This window comes from Puntigrus tetrazona, chromosome 23 (genome assembly GCF_018831695.1).
Source record: "Puntigrus tetrazona isolate hp1 chromosome 23, ASM1883169v1, whole genome shotgun sequence".
NCBI lineage: Eukaryota > Metazoa > Chordata > Actinopteri > Cypriniformes > Cyprinidae > Puntigrus > Puntigrus tetrazona.
Genome location: NC_056721.1, coordinates 16,511,106 through 16,529,163, shown reverse-complemented (window position 1 = coordinate 16,529,163; position 18,058 = coordinate 16,511,106). Strand labels below are relative to the sequence as shown.

The window sequence follows — 18,058 nt, the reverse complement described above, 5'->3', positions numbered from 1 at the left end:
GTTGATCATGTTTACTGTCATCGCAGTCTCAAATTGTATTTTTTTTTAAAATGCTTTTTATGGATGAGAAAACAGAAAATCAAATATGAATTTTCTTTACGATAGATGAAAGTTTGTAAACAGTGTGTTTGGACAGGAATTTTGGACTTAGTGTGCAACAACCTTTATACACTGCCTTCGGAAATTTTAGTCAGTTTTTAAAAAGAATAGGAATGCGTTTTCACATCCATAGCAAGCTTTTTGATAAGAAAGGATAATGAATACAGAAAAAAACCACATACGAAAATTCCGCACTGAGAATGCAAGGACCTTAACTGCTGAAAAATAGGCGGAAATTATTATAAAATTACTTTTCTGACACCAATTGTTGATCACTTTTGGCTGTGTTGTGATAATGACTAAGAGTAGACAAAAGTAGAATAGTCACACTAATATGGAAAAGTATTTACAGCTCTATGACATTTTCAGATATATGAACTGCGATGTGCCACAGGCAGATGTTTGTGATAAAAACAACAGGTGACACTGAAAGCCTGTCGCCATCGCATGTGCCAATTACCTTGAGAGCAGAATTAATTTGAAATGCCTTTGTAATGCTACAGTCCCTTTCATTTAAACCTTTTGGCACAGAATGAGATGGTTATTTAATGATTTAAAAAGAGAGAGAGAGAAAAAGAGAACAGGGAGAGAGAGACAGAATGAATAAAGCGACAAATGTTCCATAAGCAAGCTTATAATAGACCCCTCATTTCCAATACACTACGCTAGTAATGCTTGATGTATGAGGAGATTACAATAATTATCCTCATAAACGGCAATGGTAATTTCCAGCTGCGCATACCCATGCTGATTGTGTCTGTCAGGTGTAATGCACTGACCTCTGTCATCATGCCTGCTTGAGAGGTCACAGGTTGTTAGGACACAGCTGAAATGATTTTTGAAGAAGATAATCAAAATCTCTTGAGGGACTGGAAACCTCTGAAGGCATCTTGATATCTGCATGTTTTAGAGAAAAAAAAGATTTAAGACTTTTTAATGCAAACTGAAAAAATTAAAGAGCAACTATTATATTAAATGGGCTTTTTTCCAAATGAACCATAAGTTCACAAATCAAACAAACCAAAAGGGTGCGTTAAAATGATTTAATGCAGTAATTAATATACAATGAAAATATAATTATATAAGGCACACACACACTTTTTTTTTTTTTAGGCAATTTTAGGTAAGATTTAATAAAAAATTTTAATCAAAATTTAAAACTTCAAAGTAATTAAGCAATGAGCAATGATTAAAATTGAAGACATCGGCTAGTAAATTAAGTGTATTAGGTACATCCACATCCAATTTCTTTCTCAACTGTTTACATCCTCTTAGGATGCAACCAAAAGTTTTTTCTTTGAGGATTCTCAACAAGACTGGTATTTTGTCATAATATTGTATGTACATTTGTCAGTTCATGAGCAAAAAGCAAAACTCAAAAATTGTGAGCTGTATAGAACACAACATGCGGGTGTAAATTAAGCATTCTGAGTCTTTTGTGTTTGTATGTTTAAACTAGTGAGGTATATTTGTTAATTCAGGTTCAGGTGGACAAGAAGAGAGCTCGGTTTGGTGTTTGTGTGCTGTCTGTGAGAGGTGGCTGTCTGTGTACTCAGTTGTGTTCTTTCGCATTTTGTGCTTGTACGCTTCCAACTCTTTGAATGTATAAATTAGCAAGGCTTAAAAACACATGCAATCGATAACCTTTTGTAAAGACGCTCAACAGTGGCCTGTCAACTGCCCTGAGCATCTTTTCGCCTGAGCATCTTGGGTCAGTCGGTTGAAATCGCTGGGGTCCCCACAGACGTGGCCCCTATAATTGTCACCAACTTTTACCCCACTAGCGATGGCCCTGATCAGCTGTACTAATAAAACTTTTTATAAATAATTTGCTATTTATTTTGCGCAGATGGTATATTTACAGCATCTACTATCACAGTCAAACTGGCCGGTACTAACCAGCCTAATGTTAACTTAATATAACATTTAACTAATTCAGACCTGGCTTCCTTTAGACACATAAAACATTTTTCCAAACTATGTGCTGTGCATTTCAAACTAAACAAATCCTCAAGTGCTGTAAATGGAATTCACGAAATCCCATCTGTACATTTGCTAATAATGAAATATGAAATAAATGTTTAGACAGCGCCAATCGGTGCTATTGACGACAACCGTTTTCAGTGAATCAGACAATCACTACACATTTATTTACTCATAAGTGACTCTACGTCAGAGACCAGACACTTGTCAGCGCATCAGCAAGCGCTAAGCTCATGTCTAAAACCATTTATTAGAGCACTTTGCTTCCTTTTATAAGCATAGATGAAGTTAATTTTGAAAAGATGAGTCATTCTTCAAGTACTTGCATCTTCTGTTACAGAATATGCACTACGACCCTGAGGACAGCTTAAAGCATTAGGTGAACTATAATTAAAACAGTTCATCATTCTATCAGGCCGCCGTAGAAATATTCCCTCCTATTATACCCTGGTTTTAATAATTGACACTGTTTTGTGTAGCTTTCTATTTTTCTCAGATTCTGGTCCAGCTTTGACGCAAACAAGCACATGCATCCAAGCAACAGCTAGCAATTTGCCACAGAATCCGAAGATATAACAAAAGGATATTTACATACGCATATTCAGAGCCTCAGAACCTTCCTTCTGAAAAGCCCAATAATGCTTGATGTACCATATGTAATGAAGTGCATCCTGATAAGAAGTCAGACAGCGCTGTTACTTTGATGGGGAACAGGAGCACTGTGAACACAACATATATTTCCAAGATCAATACCGAATGAACAGAAGGGTTAAAAATGACACCTGTGACTGAACCTGTCGAAACGTCACAAAAATGCAACCATTGCAGCTAAACACACTGCAGGACTAGTTTGTACAATACTTCACATAAACACACTGTTGGACGTTTGTTTAAAGAGCAGGATGAATCACGTGGAGGAGTAAATCAGATGTTTATGTTAACACTGCAATCTGTTTTTTCCACACTGGTGCATGCCACTCAGCTGACCTAAAAATACAAGCAAGAAACAATGTCAAAAAGTATAACTGTTGTCAGCTTTGTTATTTACACCTCTCAATGGTTTCTGTAAAGCCGTTGAAACTACAAACACGCATTTACAAGGTAATCAATGGTTTCACCCACCTTTCCGTTGCACAGCTTGAAAAAGAAATTACTACAATCAAGACAATCCGTTTCACAGCATTTCATTTTCCCCATGGTTTAACTGTGTCACAAAATGACAAACAAAGAAAAAGAAAAAGTCTTTGTAGCCTCACGGTTTTCTGTATTAGAGCAGGATTTCTTATTTTCTCCAAGAATTCATTGGTGTGTGCAGAACCTTTGGGGTCAAGTGTCAGAAAGCAGAAACTAGGGGTAATCATTGCATTGTCCAGGGGTCTCAAAATGTGCCATTTCTGACATGCCAATTATTTTCTGATTGCTCGTCAAAAGTTTGTGTGTGTGAGTAGACTGAAACTTGGGATGTTTACAGAACAGAAGTAGCCGTCGGGTCTGTGAGTGTCTTAACATCAAAACATCACAGGTGAAGATCCAGAACAAATACAATACTTAAATAGCATTATATTGGTTAAAAAAACTCAGGTGTAATTACTGACAACTATACTTACATGCACAGCATCCGTGCACTTGTCTTCCCAAAATATGCAACATCATATGCTATATCTTTTGCTCTGTTTGTTTGAATATCCTAACTAGTCCTTAGTATTGACTGTACTAATGGAGTGAGTTTAAAGTCTGTTAAGAAGTTGTCAGATATTCTTGTTTGGTGATAATTGAGGCCTATAAATAGATTTTGAAAAATATTTATGGTTTTGATTCTTTTGAACAGAAAAACTCTTGAACAGAAACTAAATATTCATCCAAGATGTGGAATCAAATTCCTAAAATTAATAAATCTTTTGTGTTGTTTCTTCTTAGTAGGTTTGTTAAAAAAACAACTGATACCAAAGTATAATTAAATTGTATGCTAATTAAATTTTTACATTTTCTGAGTTTAAAACACAGCTGAATAGCCATTGTGTTGATGCACTAATTCCTTGTTAGATGATGCTTTCAGACGCCTCCTTGTGCTTCTGTGTGAGCGCATGTTAAGTAATGCAAAGAGAAGTCAATCACAGTCATATCTGTTGAGCGCAATAACACAACGGCCAATCAGCAGTGTTTAAATGGGTCATACGATCAATATGGTCATATTTCATTATTTTGTAAACGCGCATTATAAAAGAACTGTTTTATTTGATGATTTGAATTCTTACAAAATGATGCCATTTGTAATCAGACATCTATTGAGGAAAATAAAAAAAAGCAGGAATGCATGTAATTTTCCTCCTCTCATCTGTTCCTGTCTCGGTGATACTCCCTAACTAGGCAAAGTCTTTGAGAATTCAGACAACTGGATTTATTTGAAGTTTGAAGCAACTTTGTAACGGTGGTGAGCATGCTTAATGCATTTTTGATGTGTTTTCCGTGTCTGATGATAACCGGGTGTCCTGTTGTTTGTAATCAGGGTAGATATTATTCAATAGTCTGTGGTTAAACTAATGTCAAGTTGAATTCTTTTCTAAAGGTGTGATTGCTGCACCTGGGCACCATTTCTCGTCATTGCCACCTGACTCTCCGTCATTGGTGCAGAGCTGCATGTCAGAGCCACTGATTTGGCAAACGTCCACAGGCCCTCAAGAGAACAGAAATGGCCATATGGGGCCTTAAATCTGTGAAAGATGCATCAGCGGCTAAATTGAAAGAGTAATGGCAATCTGACATTGGGGCGAAACTCAGTGCGGAGGGATTCAGACTCGATTTATCACAAGTAATTTCCCTATCATTAGCTGTACTGTTTAAAAGGCCATACAGCTGCAGCTGGAGACTCATGGTGTTTTTTCATTTCGCCTCACATCAAAACATTCCCCTTTATCTTTCTTTCTTATTTCCACCCCTTATCACAACATCAACACCGCTCATAATCATGAGATATGGATATGTTGTAGCAACCGATCACTTGATTAGCTGTCGATATATGAGGACCGTAGGGCCATGTCAGTGAAGATGAAAACTAAATCACAGTCTTTAGCTGTTTACGAGTGTCTGGTGATGGATTTGATATGGTAATGTTTGGAGTGGGCTTTTAGGACTTTAGCTTTTAGTTAAGAAGTCTATAACTACTACATTTAGGCTTTGACACGTGCTATTTACAGTGACATATTAAGAGAGTCTGCCTGTGTTTATCCATGACATTTCTGGTTGACACCCCAGATTTAGTTTCTCAAACATGCAGAAATGTAATAAGGGAGCAAGAGAGAGGTTTAAAATTGTGTATGAAAAAACAAACCTTCCTAATAATACATATAAAGACCATCACAATATAACACTTTATCTCAAAATAATGTTTTTTATGCAAAATAAGTTTCATAACTCTGAATTATTATCCACACAGCATCCCCACTGCTGACACTTAACTTGTGTCAACCATTTTGTTGGTGTTAAAAGACTTTCTCTTACTCCATCTTATGAAGAGACTATAAGCCATTTGTAGGATGATTTCCTCTTCAAATGTGTGAACAATGATGAGATATTCCAATTGCTTTGTGCATTTTATCACACAGATCAGTCCATACTAATATTGTTTTGTTAGCTAGCTCAATATTTCTTTTCAGCTAATCAAGTAAAATCCAACATCATGAACCTTCTCTTAATTTAGTTGCACAAAAACTATTTTAATTCATTTCAGACCATTTAGATAATATAAATCCTGTCTTAATTCACTATTACTGTGATATTATTATAGTTTTTATTAATATCTTGAATGGGATTAAAGTTTCAGATTTTCTATGTAGTTTTTTTGTCTTTTAGTTTTATTTACTATTTTAATGCATCAAGGTAAACTAAATTAAAATTAACATTGTTGCCTTACATATTTTTTACATATGTATTAAATTTTATAAAATTTCACACATAACGTTTTATTCGAAGTAGCGATTCTTTTAATGCTTTTCTTTTAGTTTTAGTTTAAACTATAATAACAGAATAAATATCAAATGCTTAATAATTTCAACTTAAAAAAGGGTTTCAAAAGTAATGAATGCGTTTTGTTAAACAGTTTTCTTTTTTACTGGTAATTTACATATTTTAGATTTTATTTAGGAAGATAAATAATGTTAATTTTGTGTATTGTCTATAGCCCATTTGGAGCTTTACATGCTCGTCTGGTGTTAAGACATGCAATAGCCTTGTCAGACTTCACAATCCGCTGGGAAGAGAAACAAACTATCCTCATTCTAACCATGATGTATCACAAGGATTCAGTAGTTTGGAGTGTCTGTGTCTGGAGTGTGATGACTTCATTACAGCAAATGACATGAAATTCTCATTCAGCTGCAGCAACAAATCTATTACAGCTCCCTAAAGGTGGACCGTTGCTTGTTCTGCTCCACAAGTGGCCCATCTGTGATTGAGATATTTAAAGCACACATCTCACAGGTCAATTCTGAGCTTAAACAAGACGGTCAATATTGTGTTTAGTGGCCTTCCCTCTTTCCACAGTCCATTCTCGGTAATTACAGCACAGCACAGAGCATGAGAAACTAAGTCAGAATATGACAGAGTCATTGCACAGCTAATGAGCTGCTGCTACAACAACCACTCTGCTTGTTAGCAGACTATCTGTGATACTGACTTACACGAGCACAATGTCAAAGGAGAGCTTTTAGCAAACACTGCTTTACTTTCATTTCCCTTAATGCTGAGGCCAGCGTGAATCTGGATCCGGTCCCCTGATAAACACACTTCGTCAAAGAGTAATTATGCTAATTCTGAAGCAGCAAACAGCACGGTTTGCAAAAACATGCCAACAGATTTGAGGCTATCAAACAGGCTGTTGTTTTCAAATTATCATCAAAATAATTATCCAGATTTTGGACACCAGATGTCCTCTCAAAGACAATAGCACACTGATGTTGGGTGCACTGCACCACTGAACAGTAAATACACAGATGATCGGCTAATTATTGAGCTCCATTTTACTCTGCTAATAATTTCACATAGAAATGTCATTTAAAAACTGGTGGGTTTTTTTCCAAGTATTGTGGTTTATAATACAAAGACGTTCACTTTGCGGAATTTGCTTCGATGTCGAGTGGAGCGCACAACACTAGGCGTCACTCTTGGGAGCCCAAACACCCATGACATCTTTGAAAAAGGCCAATGAAATTTGGTGTGCAGACTTTTAAATGATCCAGCGTAACATCTGCTCACATGTTCTGATTTTCAGAGCTGAATGCGGTGTCTCTCACGGAGAAGTTGCGATCATTCTCCTCACGAATACTCATCGCTGGGTCTAAGGTCAGCGCTCTCTCCCTACTCATCACAGGTAAGTTTTGTCAGAGTACCCCTGGGTGCTTCAACATCAATCTCTAAAAGAGCAATTTATCTAAAAGAGCTACATGGGTGGAATTGTGTGTTCATCACAAGCATCATGTTGGTGTTTCTGGTTACGGTTTACAGGTCTCAAAAGATGACCAGCTGGCTTGTCAACATCTGTGCTCCCATGGACCCGTGATGCAGTTTTGCAGTTGTGGCGTTTAGTATAGGGACCCCAGTGTCATACCCTGACACAACATCCAATTGATCAATAGAAAGGGAAAAATATTTTTAACCTAAGTCCATTGGGGTTTTAGGATCCAGATAAAATAATAACTAGATATTTGGATGTGAAGCATATTAATATGTATGTCTTTCAAATACTCTAAGAAAATAAACTGTGGGCAGCTAATGCTGAACCTGATACCAGATTTTTTTTCTTTTATTCTCACCAGCACTCAGTGTAAATGGCATCGAAAAAGGCAAGATCGTGTCCTCTGTCCCCTTATAAACCCCTTACGAGGACTCTGTCCCTCCCCCTGAACTGGCCCCCTCTGTGATGGGCAGGGTCTCTATGGTTACGGGCATCCTGCATCCCTTCTTCATGTCTGTGACATCTAATTTTCTCAGCTCTCGCTGCGGTGTAGGGTGCACTGAGAGGGATAATGATATGCTTTTAGCCGTGCTGACTAGCAATGCAGTCACAGCACACAAACACATCAGGCGTCATTAGTGACTGTTAAGCATGAAATGTAAAAAACTTCAAATCTAGTCTTCTGTGCAACCTATTCTGTGCCCCTTCAACTCAACCTGCTTTTTAAGATATTGAAGGTGTTGATTCTGTGGCTTGTTTCATCATTTGTGTTTATGAGAAGGCAATTACCGTTTAATTCTCACTCCCTTCAGACCTTTCAATCTGATGGAATAATTCAGGCTGAGCATGAAAATGCAAGGCACACTTTTGCTCTATATTTTAATATTTAATGGGACTGTTGGTTGACTAATATGAATACTCACCTTATGTTTTGTTTTTAATTTTCATAATCTAGATTCTTTTTTAAATCTTTAAATTATTTTTAAAGGATTAGTTCATTAATTGTTGGTCATTTTCTCACCCCATGCTATCCAAAATCATATGTCATGTCTTTCTTTATTTTTTGAAGAAACACTTTTTTCTCCATATAATGAACTCCAGCCAAGCATTTGTGATTAAAAAGTAATAAGTCTAAGTATTTTTAGATAAAGTAGATAAAACCCTTTTTTTCTCAGCTGGGACTGTGTTCCGCCCTTTGAAGCTGCATTGAAACAGTTATTTGGCTTCAACCCATTAGCCACCTTTGAAGGTGAGTAAATTCAAACTACTGCTTTCAGATAAAAATGGTACATTTGAAGACTAACTCAACTCAAACTCAAGCAATAAGACAATAGCTACAATCAATAACTTGATGCAAAATGGTGCCAGCTGCATTTGTAAAAGAATCTGAGATCACAAGCGGCATGAAAATAAATCTATAAACACTATCTAGAAGCACTAAAAGGTCAGTTATTTATTGTCAAATGTGTAGCTGTATGAATGAAGCACAGCTCAAAGTTACTTTTAAGCAATCGGTTTTCTGTTGGTAAATGCAGCATATTTGTATCACCAACCTGAACACATTCTGCATGTAAAATCTTTCGCCTTCATGTGAAATTCACATTTGTGTGGATTACTATTGGAATGACTGGATTTCATTTGTAAAAAATTGCTGAAAGGTGCAATCACCATTGCTTGTTGAAATTTCGCATTTGAAATCCAGTCATGTTAATCCATGTCATCTTGAAGTTTGTATGAAAGCAAACAAGTTCAAGTTAAGGTCACTGCAAAATTTTCACATTAAGAATGAACATTACCTCATGTTGTGCGAATCACGCTTACACATTGCCTCTAAAACTTCTGTCCATCAAATTCAAATCAGGTTTGATTTTCTGCATTTTCATTTTGATGGAGATGAAAAAAAAGAACATTTCTAACCTTTAGTCATGCAAATTTTCCATGATGACCAGCGGAAATCTGTCTGACTTCTGTGTGTGCTGTGCTTTATACACCACTACAAACAGAAAATGGACAGACCTTTTTTTGTTATAGGTAATATGATATAAAAGTATTAGTTCTTTCAAAAGTTAAATTTATTGGCAATTTACTCACCTCAGGTCAACCAAGATGTGTTTCTTTCTTCAAAGATTTGGTGAAATTCACCTTCACACCACTTGTTCACCAATGGATCCTCAGCAGCGAATGGATGCCGTCACTCAAACAGCCCAAAAAGTACAAACATCTGATAAAACATCACCATAATCCACAAATTCACACAAAACCAGTCGATCAATTAATGTCTTGTGAAATGAAAACCCATCATTAATATGTTTTCAATTTTAAACTGTTGCTTCTGGCTAAAATATGAGTCTACGGTTTTTAATATCGCTATTTGGACCTATTTGTTTCAGTGGAGGGAGTGTTATTATGGATTACCGAGTCATATTTTTGGCCAAAACACGTAGCTTTTCACTTCACGAGATACTAGTGGTAGCCTGTAGTCTAAATTAATTCATTTAATGAAGACACTTATTAATTGTCTGATAATTTAACTGCACATAAAATATACAGCCAACTCTATTATGAAGTTACATATAATGCTAAAATGACTTTCTAATGCCATCAACTTCCCACTGTTCTGATGAGCTGTTTTTTGCTCGTCTGAAAGGCGAAGAGAGCATGCTAAAACAATAACACATTGTTCAACATGAGCAAATGTGACCTGCACCTGAGGGCAATTGCTGAGCCAACTACACCACAATGAAGAGCAAATAACTCAAAGAACAATGACTGGAACAATTCAGAAACTCCAAATATAGATTTTTGATCACCAGTGGCAATATTTTTTCTTCCACAAATGGCATTCAAGTTCCGCCGTGTTCCTCCTTTGTTCTCAAATGTCTAAGTGAGTCACCCATGGTATGTCTGCGTCTGTTCAGGATCCTGCCTTCAAATGTCACCAAGGAACCAAATCAAGAATTATTGATGGCGATAGAAAACATCGCTGGTGGCAACAGGTAAAAGCAAAGACACAGACAACGCAGAACTAATGAAGTGAGAGTGCTCTCCGATGCCCTCTGACCATGTGACAAAGATCTAACATGGAACATAATGGCATTTATGTAGCACTGAAACATTACTCACCACTCGCCTGCGGATAAAGGAAAGTCTATCAAGAGAAAAGAAACAAGACATTTTGATTGAGGCCTTAGTCCGTTTGTCTATAATCATATTAGATTTGCTGGATAAACAAGGCAAACTGCCAATAATTTAAAAATGTACTTGTGTGTCATTTGAATGCCTGTTGCTATCAGTTTACAATTCACATGGATTCCTTTCACTCAGACAGTGTTATTGTAATTGAACAGAACATTTGCACCATAATAAATGAGCAGCTTGTGTCACAGCCTTTTACATTAGCTTGCAGGAGAAGGCTTCGAAATTGAGGTGCGAATTTTCATAGTCTCACGTTACCTGTGGCAGCTCCTTTCATAGACACCCTTTAACTGTAAGATATAATAATGTTAAATTAGGAATGCATATGAAGGTGGCATTACAAACTGCTCAGTTATTGTTTAGCAATAACTAATGTACCTGCAGCTCAGCTGGTGATGCAAGGTGAAGGCAATGTGAAGGTTATGGGTTCAGTCCCAAAGGAAAAATTGCTACATGTAAATTAACTGATTTTATTCAAGACAAAAATATTATTTAACATTACTTAACCAACCTGTTCATACCAACAAAACTCATTTCATGGGTTAAGTCATGGGTACAAATAGCTCTTTAAGGTAACCAGTGTTGAATGTACAAAGTTTCATTGAATAAATCGGGTCAAGCACTAAAAAAATATAGCCTTTGAAGCTATATCTAAAAAAAAAAAGTCTCATTCAAGATGCTTTACTTGATAAGCAAAAACTGTAAGATATAAGACTTTTTGAAATTATATTATAAATTATTTCTTGCACTTTCTTAATTACAACTAAACTTTTTTGCAGTTTTGCTTCTAAGTTAAATTGGTTTTAGAAATTATATGAGAAAATGACAATGTAAATAACAATAAATTAATCAATTATAATGTGTATGATTGAAACTGGATGACTTTAGTGATTTGGTGAGTTTACTATTAAGACACATTTATGAATCATAAATTATAGTTGGTACCTATAGTGGGTACTATATGTCTGGTCTTCACTGTTGTGTCATAATAAAGGCACAAAAATAAATAAATAATGAATCATAACTGACTAATATCTGAGTCAGTATCTCAAATAATTAATGTCAATAAATAGATAATAACCTACAAAAAAGTGCTTTCAAAAATAAAAAAGCGTAGTATTTTCATACTTACTAGAAGTATGCAGTGTATTTCTATTTTACAAAGATAAATATAAAACATTACATATGAATTTCAAATTCACGTTCAGGTGGGAGCATGCCTTCAGATCAAAGGCAAAGCAATCAAAATGCTTTGCTTACCAGCAGCAGCTTTGATGTCCCCTCACAATGCTCTCATTGTAGCTCAGGGCACTTGTATAATGGACAGTTTTTCTTTCGCTTCCCACAAATCATCATGCAAATAAAACACATCCTAGAGTCATCTATCTGAATCGGTCCATCAATCAACAGGCCAAAAAAAAGACAGAAAGAACAAAAAGATGGATTAAACTGTAATAGAAAATGTGCCGTCAGTTGTTTGTCGTCTTGTGGAATAACCAAAATGATATTGCATTGATTTCCTCGTGTGCATTGATGTTTGTTGTGTCTTCATTCCACTGATTAGGTGGTCCCATGCTGTACTAAGCCAGACCAGCATGCTTATTGTTCTGTTAGCAATTAAATTTGGCCCCATCTGACTTTAAGCAAACTGAACAGATATATGAATGCCATGCCAGAGACTTAGTTTAATAACATATCGCATTATCACTGTCACGGTTGAAAAGCATTATTGATCTCAGTGCGAACCACATGCGATTCAATACATTTCTTCATTAAATTCAAACAGCTGATGGCTCCCGTCACAGTTTGAAGTACAGGTGATTTTATACCTGTAGAGGACACCAGGACTAAAAGCATGTTTATTGTGCATTTTTGGGAGACATAACAAATGAATAGGAAAATAAATTATATCAATATTTTTATGGAAATATTAGATATTATTATGAAAATCTGGCTAATTGTTACTCTCACTATGGACATTTTTTCAACATGATGTCCTAACAGTACATTAATTATGTAAAGATACAATTGTGTTTAATGGGAAACTAGTATAGGGAAATTTGTACACACATATTGCATAAAACGAAACAGTATATCAAAACGTTTTGTTAAATATTTTATAACATAGGTGAGAATCAGCCTTAAGCAAAGTTTGGCATAAAACATCCTGAAACCTAAAAAACAGAATGGTGATTTAAAAAAAAAAAAAAACACATTGGTTTTTTGTTTTAGAAAAATAGCTCTAGTGTCTTCTACAGAGGACATAAAACATACTTTTTCAAAAATGTTATTTTTCAAATTTCTTTAGCTCTAAATAATGTAATGCCAGGAAAAAAATACTTTTTTTTCTGGATTCTGTTGTCAGGATTACTACTGATGTCTATTTAGATATTTCTAAGTATCTGTCATCAGTGTATTGAGAAAAGGTCAGACAGACTACTCTGTGAAACACTGAAGATGTTGTCTTATCTGGATTCAACCTTTGAACTCATTGAAGAATTGAAGAATATTGAGGTCAGAGTGACCCCAGCACTAGAGCTTCAAATGTCTACTGCAGATATCATTTTCTCTTTCAATTTAGAAAGTGATATCAGCTGGTAAAGTATCACACACACACACACACACACACACACATTTATCACAGTCATTACATAAACAAGTACATTTCTTGGATTGGCCTGTAGTGAAAAAAGCTTTTTTTCCTGGCACACCTTGTGGTATTTATCTTCTTTACGTGTAGCCATTCATACTTTTAACTTTAAGGCTAAAAACAGACATAGTTTTAACCTAACAAAAATCTTTCTTTTTTCCCCTCTCTACATTTTGACTTCACTAAGGTTTCAAACTTAACATTGAGTGGTTATGTATACGATGTTCACACACACACACACACCTACAACTATCTTTTGGACATGACAATAGCGGAGTGATAGGAAATCAGGTACATGTGATAATAAATAGACCACAGCTCCTACACATTTTCCCATTATATTATGTCATGTATTCATTGTTTTTCATTATATATATATATATATATATATATATATATATATACTTATGTGAACTAGTTTCACGTACAAAAGCACGTAAAGAAGCACTGACGCAAGTCACTCTGTACTTACGCAGACACCATTTGCATAACAATCTATATGCCTACATTTGAAGGACATACTGAATACTGCATGTGTTTACATCTAAATACTCAATTTAACTTGCTTTTGCATGGTTTCTGTTAAAGCTAGCTTGTCTTTGGCAGCGCCAATACAAGTGCCACCAAGACGGGCTAATACATGATGTATTTGAAGAAATGGAGCGTTAAAAATACGGCCTCTAAACACTAGTCTTTTCTCCCCTTCCCATGTGCCTCAATTTGTTGAACAACAGGGCAAACTGAAATAAATATGAGAGTAATGCTTTGAATTTATCAGCAAATAATTATTAGACAAGGGTTTAGTTTAGAATAATGACCCCTCCCTCTCATCAACTCCAATTACATATAATTCACTGACAAGGAAAATTACCACCACACAATGTGTCAATCAATTAATCTGGTGTATTAAGAGTCAAACAACAACAGCTTTTGAAAAAAATACCATTCATATGAGCTTGTAACATACAGCCAACACGTGATTGAACTTTAGGGAAAATTTTTATATGTTTCACTATTACATCATCCGTAATGCATGTGGCTCTGTAATCAATTATGTATTTATTCATCAATCAGTTTAACATTAATTTGATGCTTGTCCACAGTAAATGAGATATTTATATCAAAAAAGCAACTCTCTTAACCATGCTTTATTCTTTTTTTTAATGCTGAAAAACAACAAAGGTCCATAAATAGCTTAATCGATCAATAAATAAATAAATAAATAAATAAATAAATATCATCAATGTCTTTAACAAACAGACTGTGTCAGAGTAAGTCCACGGAGACCTTTCTTCAGACACTGGAGATGGTATGTACAGTGGAGGTCTACACAGTTCATGTCAGGTATCAGGTAGGATCGCGGCATCGTTGCAGGACTGGCGCCGTTAACACGATGTGAAGGTCTTCCAGAAGAAGTTTTTGCAGGGGGCTTTGCGGTCACGCTGTGGCAGCTGTGATAACCGGTTGTAGACGGCCCGTTCTTCCAGCCGGGACTCCAGGGGCTCCTCCACATCCAAGGGGACAGGCGCTATCTCCCCAGCCAGCACGCTGTTGTCTGCTCCGTCCAACAGCCCAGAGATCAGCTTCAGGATCAGCTCCTTGCGCTCTTTGCTCAGCTCCTGAAAAGAAAGCAACTGGACATGAATTAGAATGCAAGATTTCAAAGGCTTCAACTATTCGTAATAATACGGCTGCTACACTTAAATGAACCCGGAACGGTCTCTTTCAGATGCTAAACATCAACATGTGTCTAAAACACAAACACCTGCTTGCTAAATCTATAAAAGCTACAACTGGAAGTACATTTACAGCCACTTACCCTACTTTGTGCCGGGTTCCTCTCCTCCACTGGAAGCACAGCTGCTGCTCTGACACTATACAGCACCAGCAAAAGAGACACTAGGCTGGACAAAAGCTGCATACTGACAAACAGCTGAAGTTAAAGTGCGCAGAAAGGTCGATGAGAGAAACGAAGCGGGAACTTCGAAGTCCTTGTAGCTCCTGGTGCAGAGTAAAGATCTTGGTTTTTGAAAGCTTCAGGTGCCGGGGTCCTTATATACCTCTCGTTCCAGTCCCCTACTGACGCAGCGGTTGGAGGATGGAGGGGAGAGGGTGGGGGAGTGGGTGGCTTAGGAACTAACAAAAGCATTGAGTAGTTAACCCCCCAACAAACCAGACGCTGTGTCGGTGGGGAGGACTGCGCCACGACGCTCACGTCATAGCTCTAAAAATGGTCGTGATTTCAGTTAAAACGGATGCGAGGAAAAAAAAAACACCGATGATGACGGAGCTACCGATGCTCGATTCTGAAAAGTTCTGTGGGCCGCTCATTGTTTATGCTAATTATGATTTACATTTCTGTAGAGCCAAAGACACGCAGGCAGCGAATCATGTTTTAGGAAGTACGGCGGTCAGGCGTATGCTGTAATTACGCGCCGTTCTCACTCAGAGCTGCATTGTGATATCAATACAAGGAAATCAAACTAACCCGTTTTGTTGTGTACAGTGGCAATCTGCTCTCATTCCAACGTGTAATTGAGCACAACTCCTCCTCCTTCTCCTTCAGACTGCCATCGAACCGTCTGGCACCTGGAACAGCTGACAAAACTGTCTTTATGGAGAAAGAAGATGCTTTTGATCCATACATGAAAAGAGGCTGAATAACAAGAATTAAGCCTTTTGTGGAAATTTAACTGGAGATTTTTCGCATGGAAGAATATCAAGCGAGACAAACATTAGCACAAAAAGCAAACGAGATTATGGTTGAGTCAATACAACAGCGGCAAATCTAATAGGAAAAAGCTAATGTAATATAAGAGTTTGTTTCCATGAAAAAATGGTCTCAAGGTATAGATTTGTCTTCATTAGTCTGTAACTGGCGTTACTGCCCATTGCAGACTCATAACAACACATAGAAGCATTTGAGATAATTCTAAATGTGATTAAAATTAACTTGTTTTTCTTTAAAAAAAAAAAAAAAAAAAGCTAAAATCTGGGTTCAATCAGTGAGACACAATAGAAGTAACCATTCAGAGGGCAATCCATAAAATACTATTTCAATAGTTTAACCACATCATATAAATAATATGAGCATTAATATAATTTAAGAGTGATAAAAGCACTTACTGGCCATTTGTGTGTGTAGTTATATCTAAGTTATATCTAATTTGACAATATTATCACAACATGCCACCTAAAATGACTGTAAAATTATTATTTAAACAGCTTTAGGGCTCAAATAATACATAAGTTAATAAAAGTTTTAACAGTGGAATTAATATAAATGTTTTTATGAACTATACATATTTATAAAATACACATACAAAATATACATCTCTGCCTTTAAATCCCCTAAAATTGGCCCCATGTATTTTTATCAAGCGATTATCAATTTTAACCAGTAATTATTTAAAATCAGCTGCACCTGGTATATTACTCGAACTGGAACCTTAGAACATGAGAATAAGAGGAATAGCATAATAAATTGATTGCTAAAGTCAGCAAAGTAGGGCGGGCCTTGATTTCCCTGTCAGGAATTAAGCATTTTCATTTGCTAACTGCTACAATCATTGTGTGAATGACAGGTTGCTAAAGAGATAATCGTCCCACCCTCTCGCCAGTGCACATTTCATCAGAGAGAAGTTGTGTACTGATAAATCATGTACAATTAAAACTGCAAAATTCCTTCAAGCTAAAATTTCCATTTTAATATAATGACGGCTTTCTGTGTTTTAAATGCTCTTCTGTGCAGATAACGCTGCACTCAAAGTGCTGTGCGGTGTGCACAAGCGGTCTACGTTTACACGCCACGTATTTAATTAAACCAGAATGAGAAATGGTAGCCTACCAGACCAGTTGGGCAGTGAAAATAAAACACGTCTTGGTCATGGGCTCCTGTCATGTTCTCATTCCGGTCAGCTTTTCCCGGCACCCACACACCTCTTTGGATATGCATACACACACCCCGACTAAGTTCACGTAGCTAGGAGCCCTAATACTCGAGCTTTAGCACATTTTTCACAGCAGACAGATACGCACAGACTTCAGGGCCCCGGGCTCTGCAGAGATTAACGCAGCGTTGAGATGAGCTGCCCCCAGCCGAATCGTGATAAAGTGCGTTTGAAGAATTCATGCCAATTGACCAGTGCCAAACACATCTAACGTTCACTTCCAAACTGACTTCAAACATATCTGGCGTCAGAGTAAAATGCCAATCCACATTCTCCTGTTGTCTCAGCAGGAGATTTGATGACTTCATATCAGGGTTACTATAGTTAAAGAGATTTTGCTACTTGAAATAAAATAACATTAACTGAAAACACACACACACACACACATATGTATGAAGAGCAGGGTAGATTACTTACAAATTGCAATCCATTACTGATTCCAAATTTTAATATAAGCAATTAGTAAATTAAGGCATTATATTACACATTTAAGTTTTGGAATACATTGATTTAAATAGGATAATATTGTACTGTATAGATGGGAAGGTAAATATATTCTATTCACCAGTGGTTTGATCAGCTGCAGGGGGCTTGCGAGTTTAATGGAAAGCTAATCATTATTTCAATCATAAATATGTAAATTACTTAACTGTAAAATCAAATCAGTCAAAAATAAAACATATTTACCTTCATGTCAGGCGTGTTATTTTGGAAAGGTACCTGTAAAGAACG

The 18,058-nt window shown here is 36.5% G+C and overlaps 1 protein-coding gene across 1 annotated transcript; it reads right to left on the bottom strand.

Moving 5' to 3' along the window:
• Window positions 1-14,259: 14,259 nt before the first annotated feature.
• LOC122328557 (somatostatin-1B) lies at window positions 14,260-16,057 on the bottom strand. Its single transcript, XM_043224310.1, has 2 exons — window positions 15,196-16,057; window positions 14,260-14,995 (listed from the first exon to the last, which is right to left on the bottom strand). Exons 1-2 carry the CDS (start codon window positions 15,295-15,297, stop codon window positions 14,762-14,764), a joined length of 336 nt encoding a protein of 111 aa, XP_043080245.1. The 5' UTR covers window positions 15,298-16,057; the 3' UTR covers window positions 14,260-14,761.
• Window positions 16,058-18,058: the final 2,001 nt, after the last annotated feature.

What these genes read in the sequence shown, in the direction of transcription:
- LOC122328557 (XM_043224310.1), bottom strand. Translation starts at nt 15,297, where the DNA reads ATGCAGCTTTTGTCCAGCCTAGTGTCTCTTTTGCTGGTGCTGTATAGT. An exon ending in GGAACCCGGCACAAAGTAGG is followed by an intron (nt 14,996 to 15,195) that starts GTAAGTGGCTGT and finishes CTTTCTTTTCAG; the next exon opens with GAGCTGAGCAAAGAGCGCAA.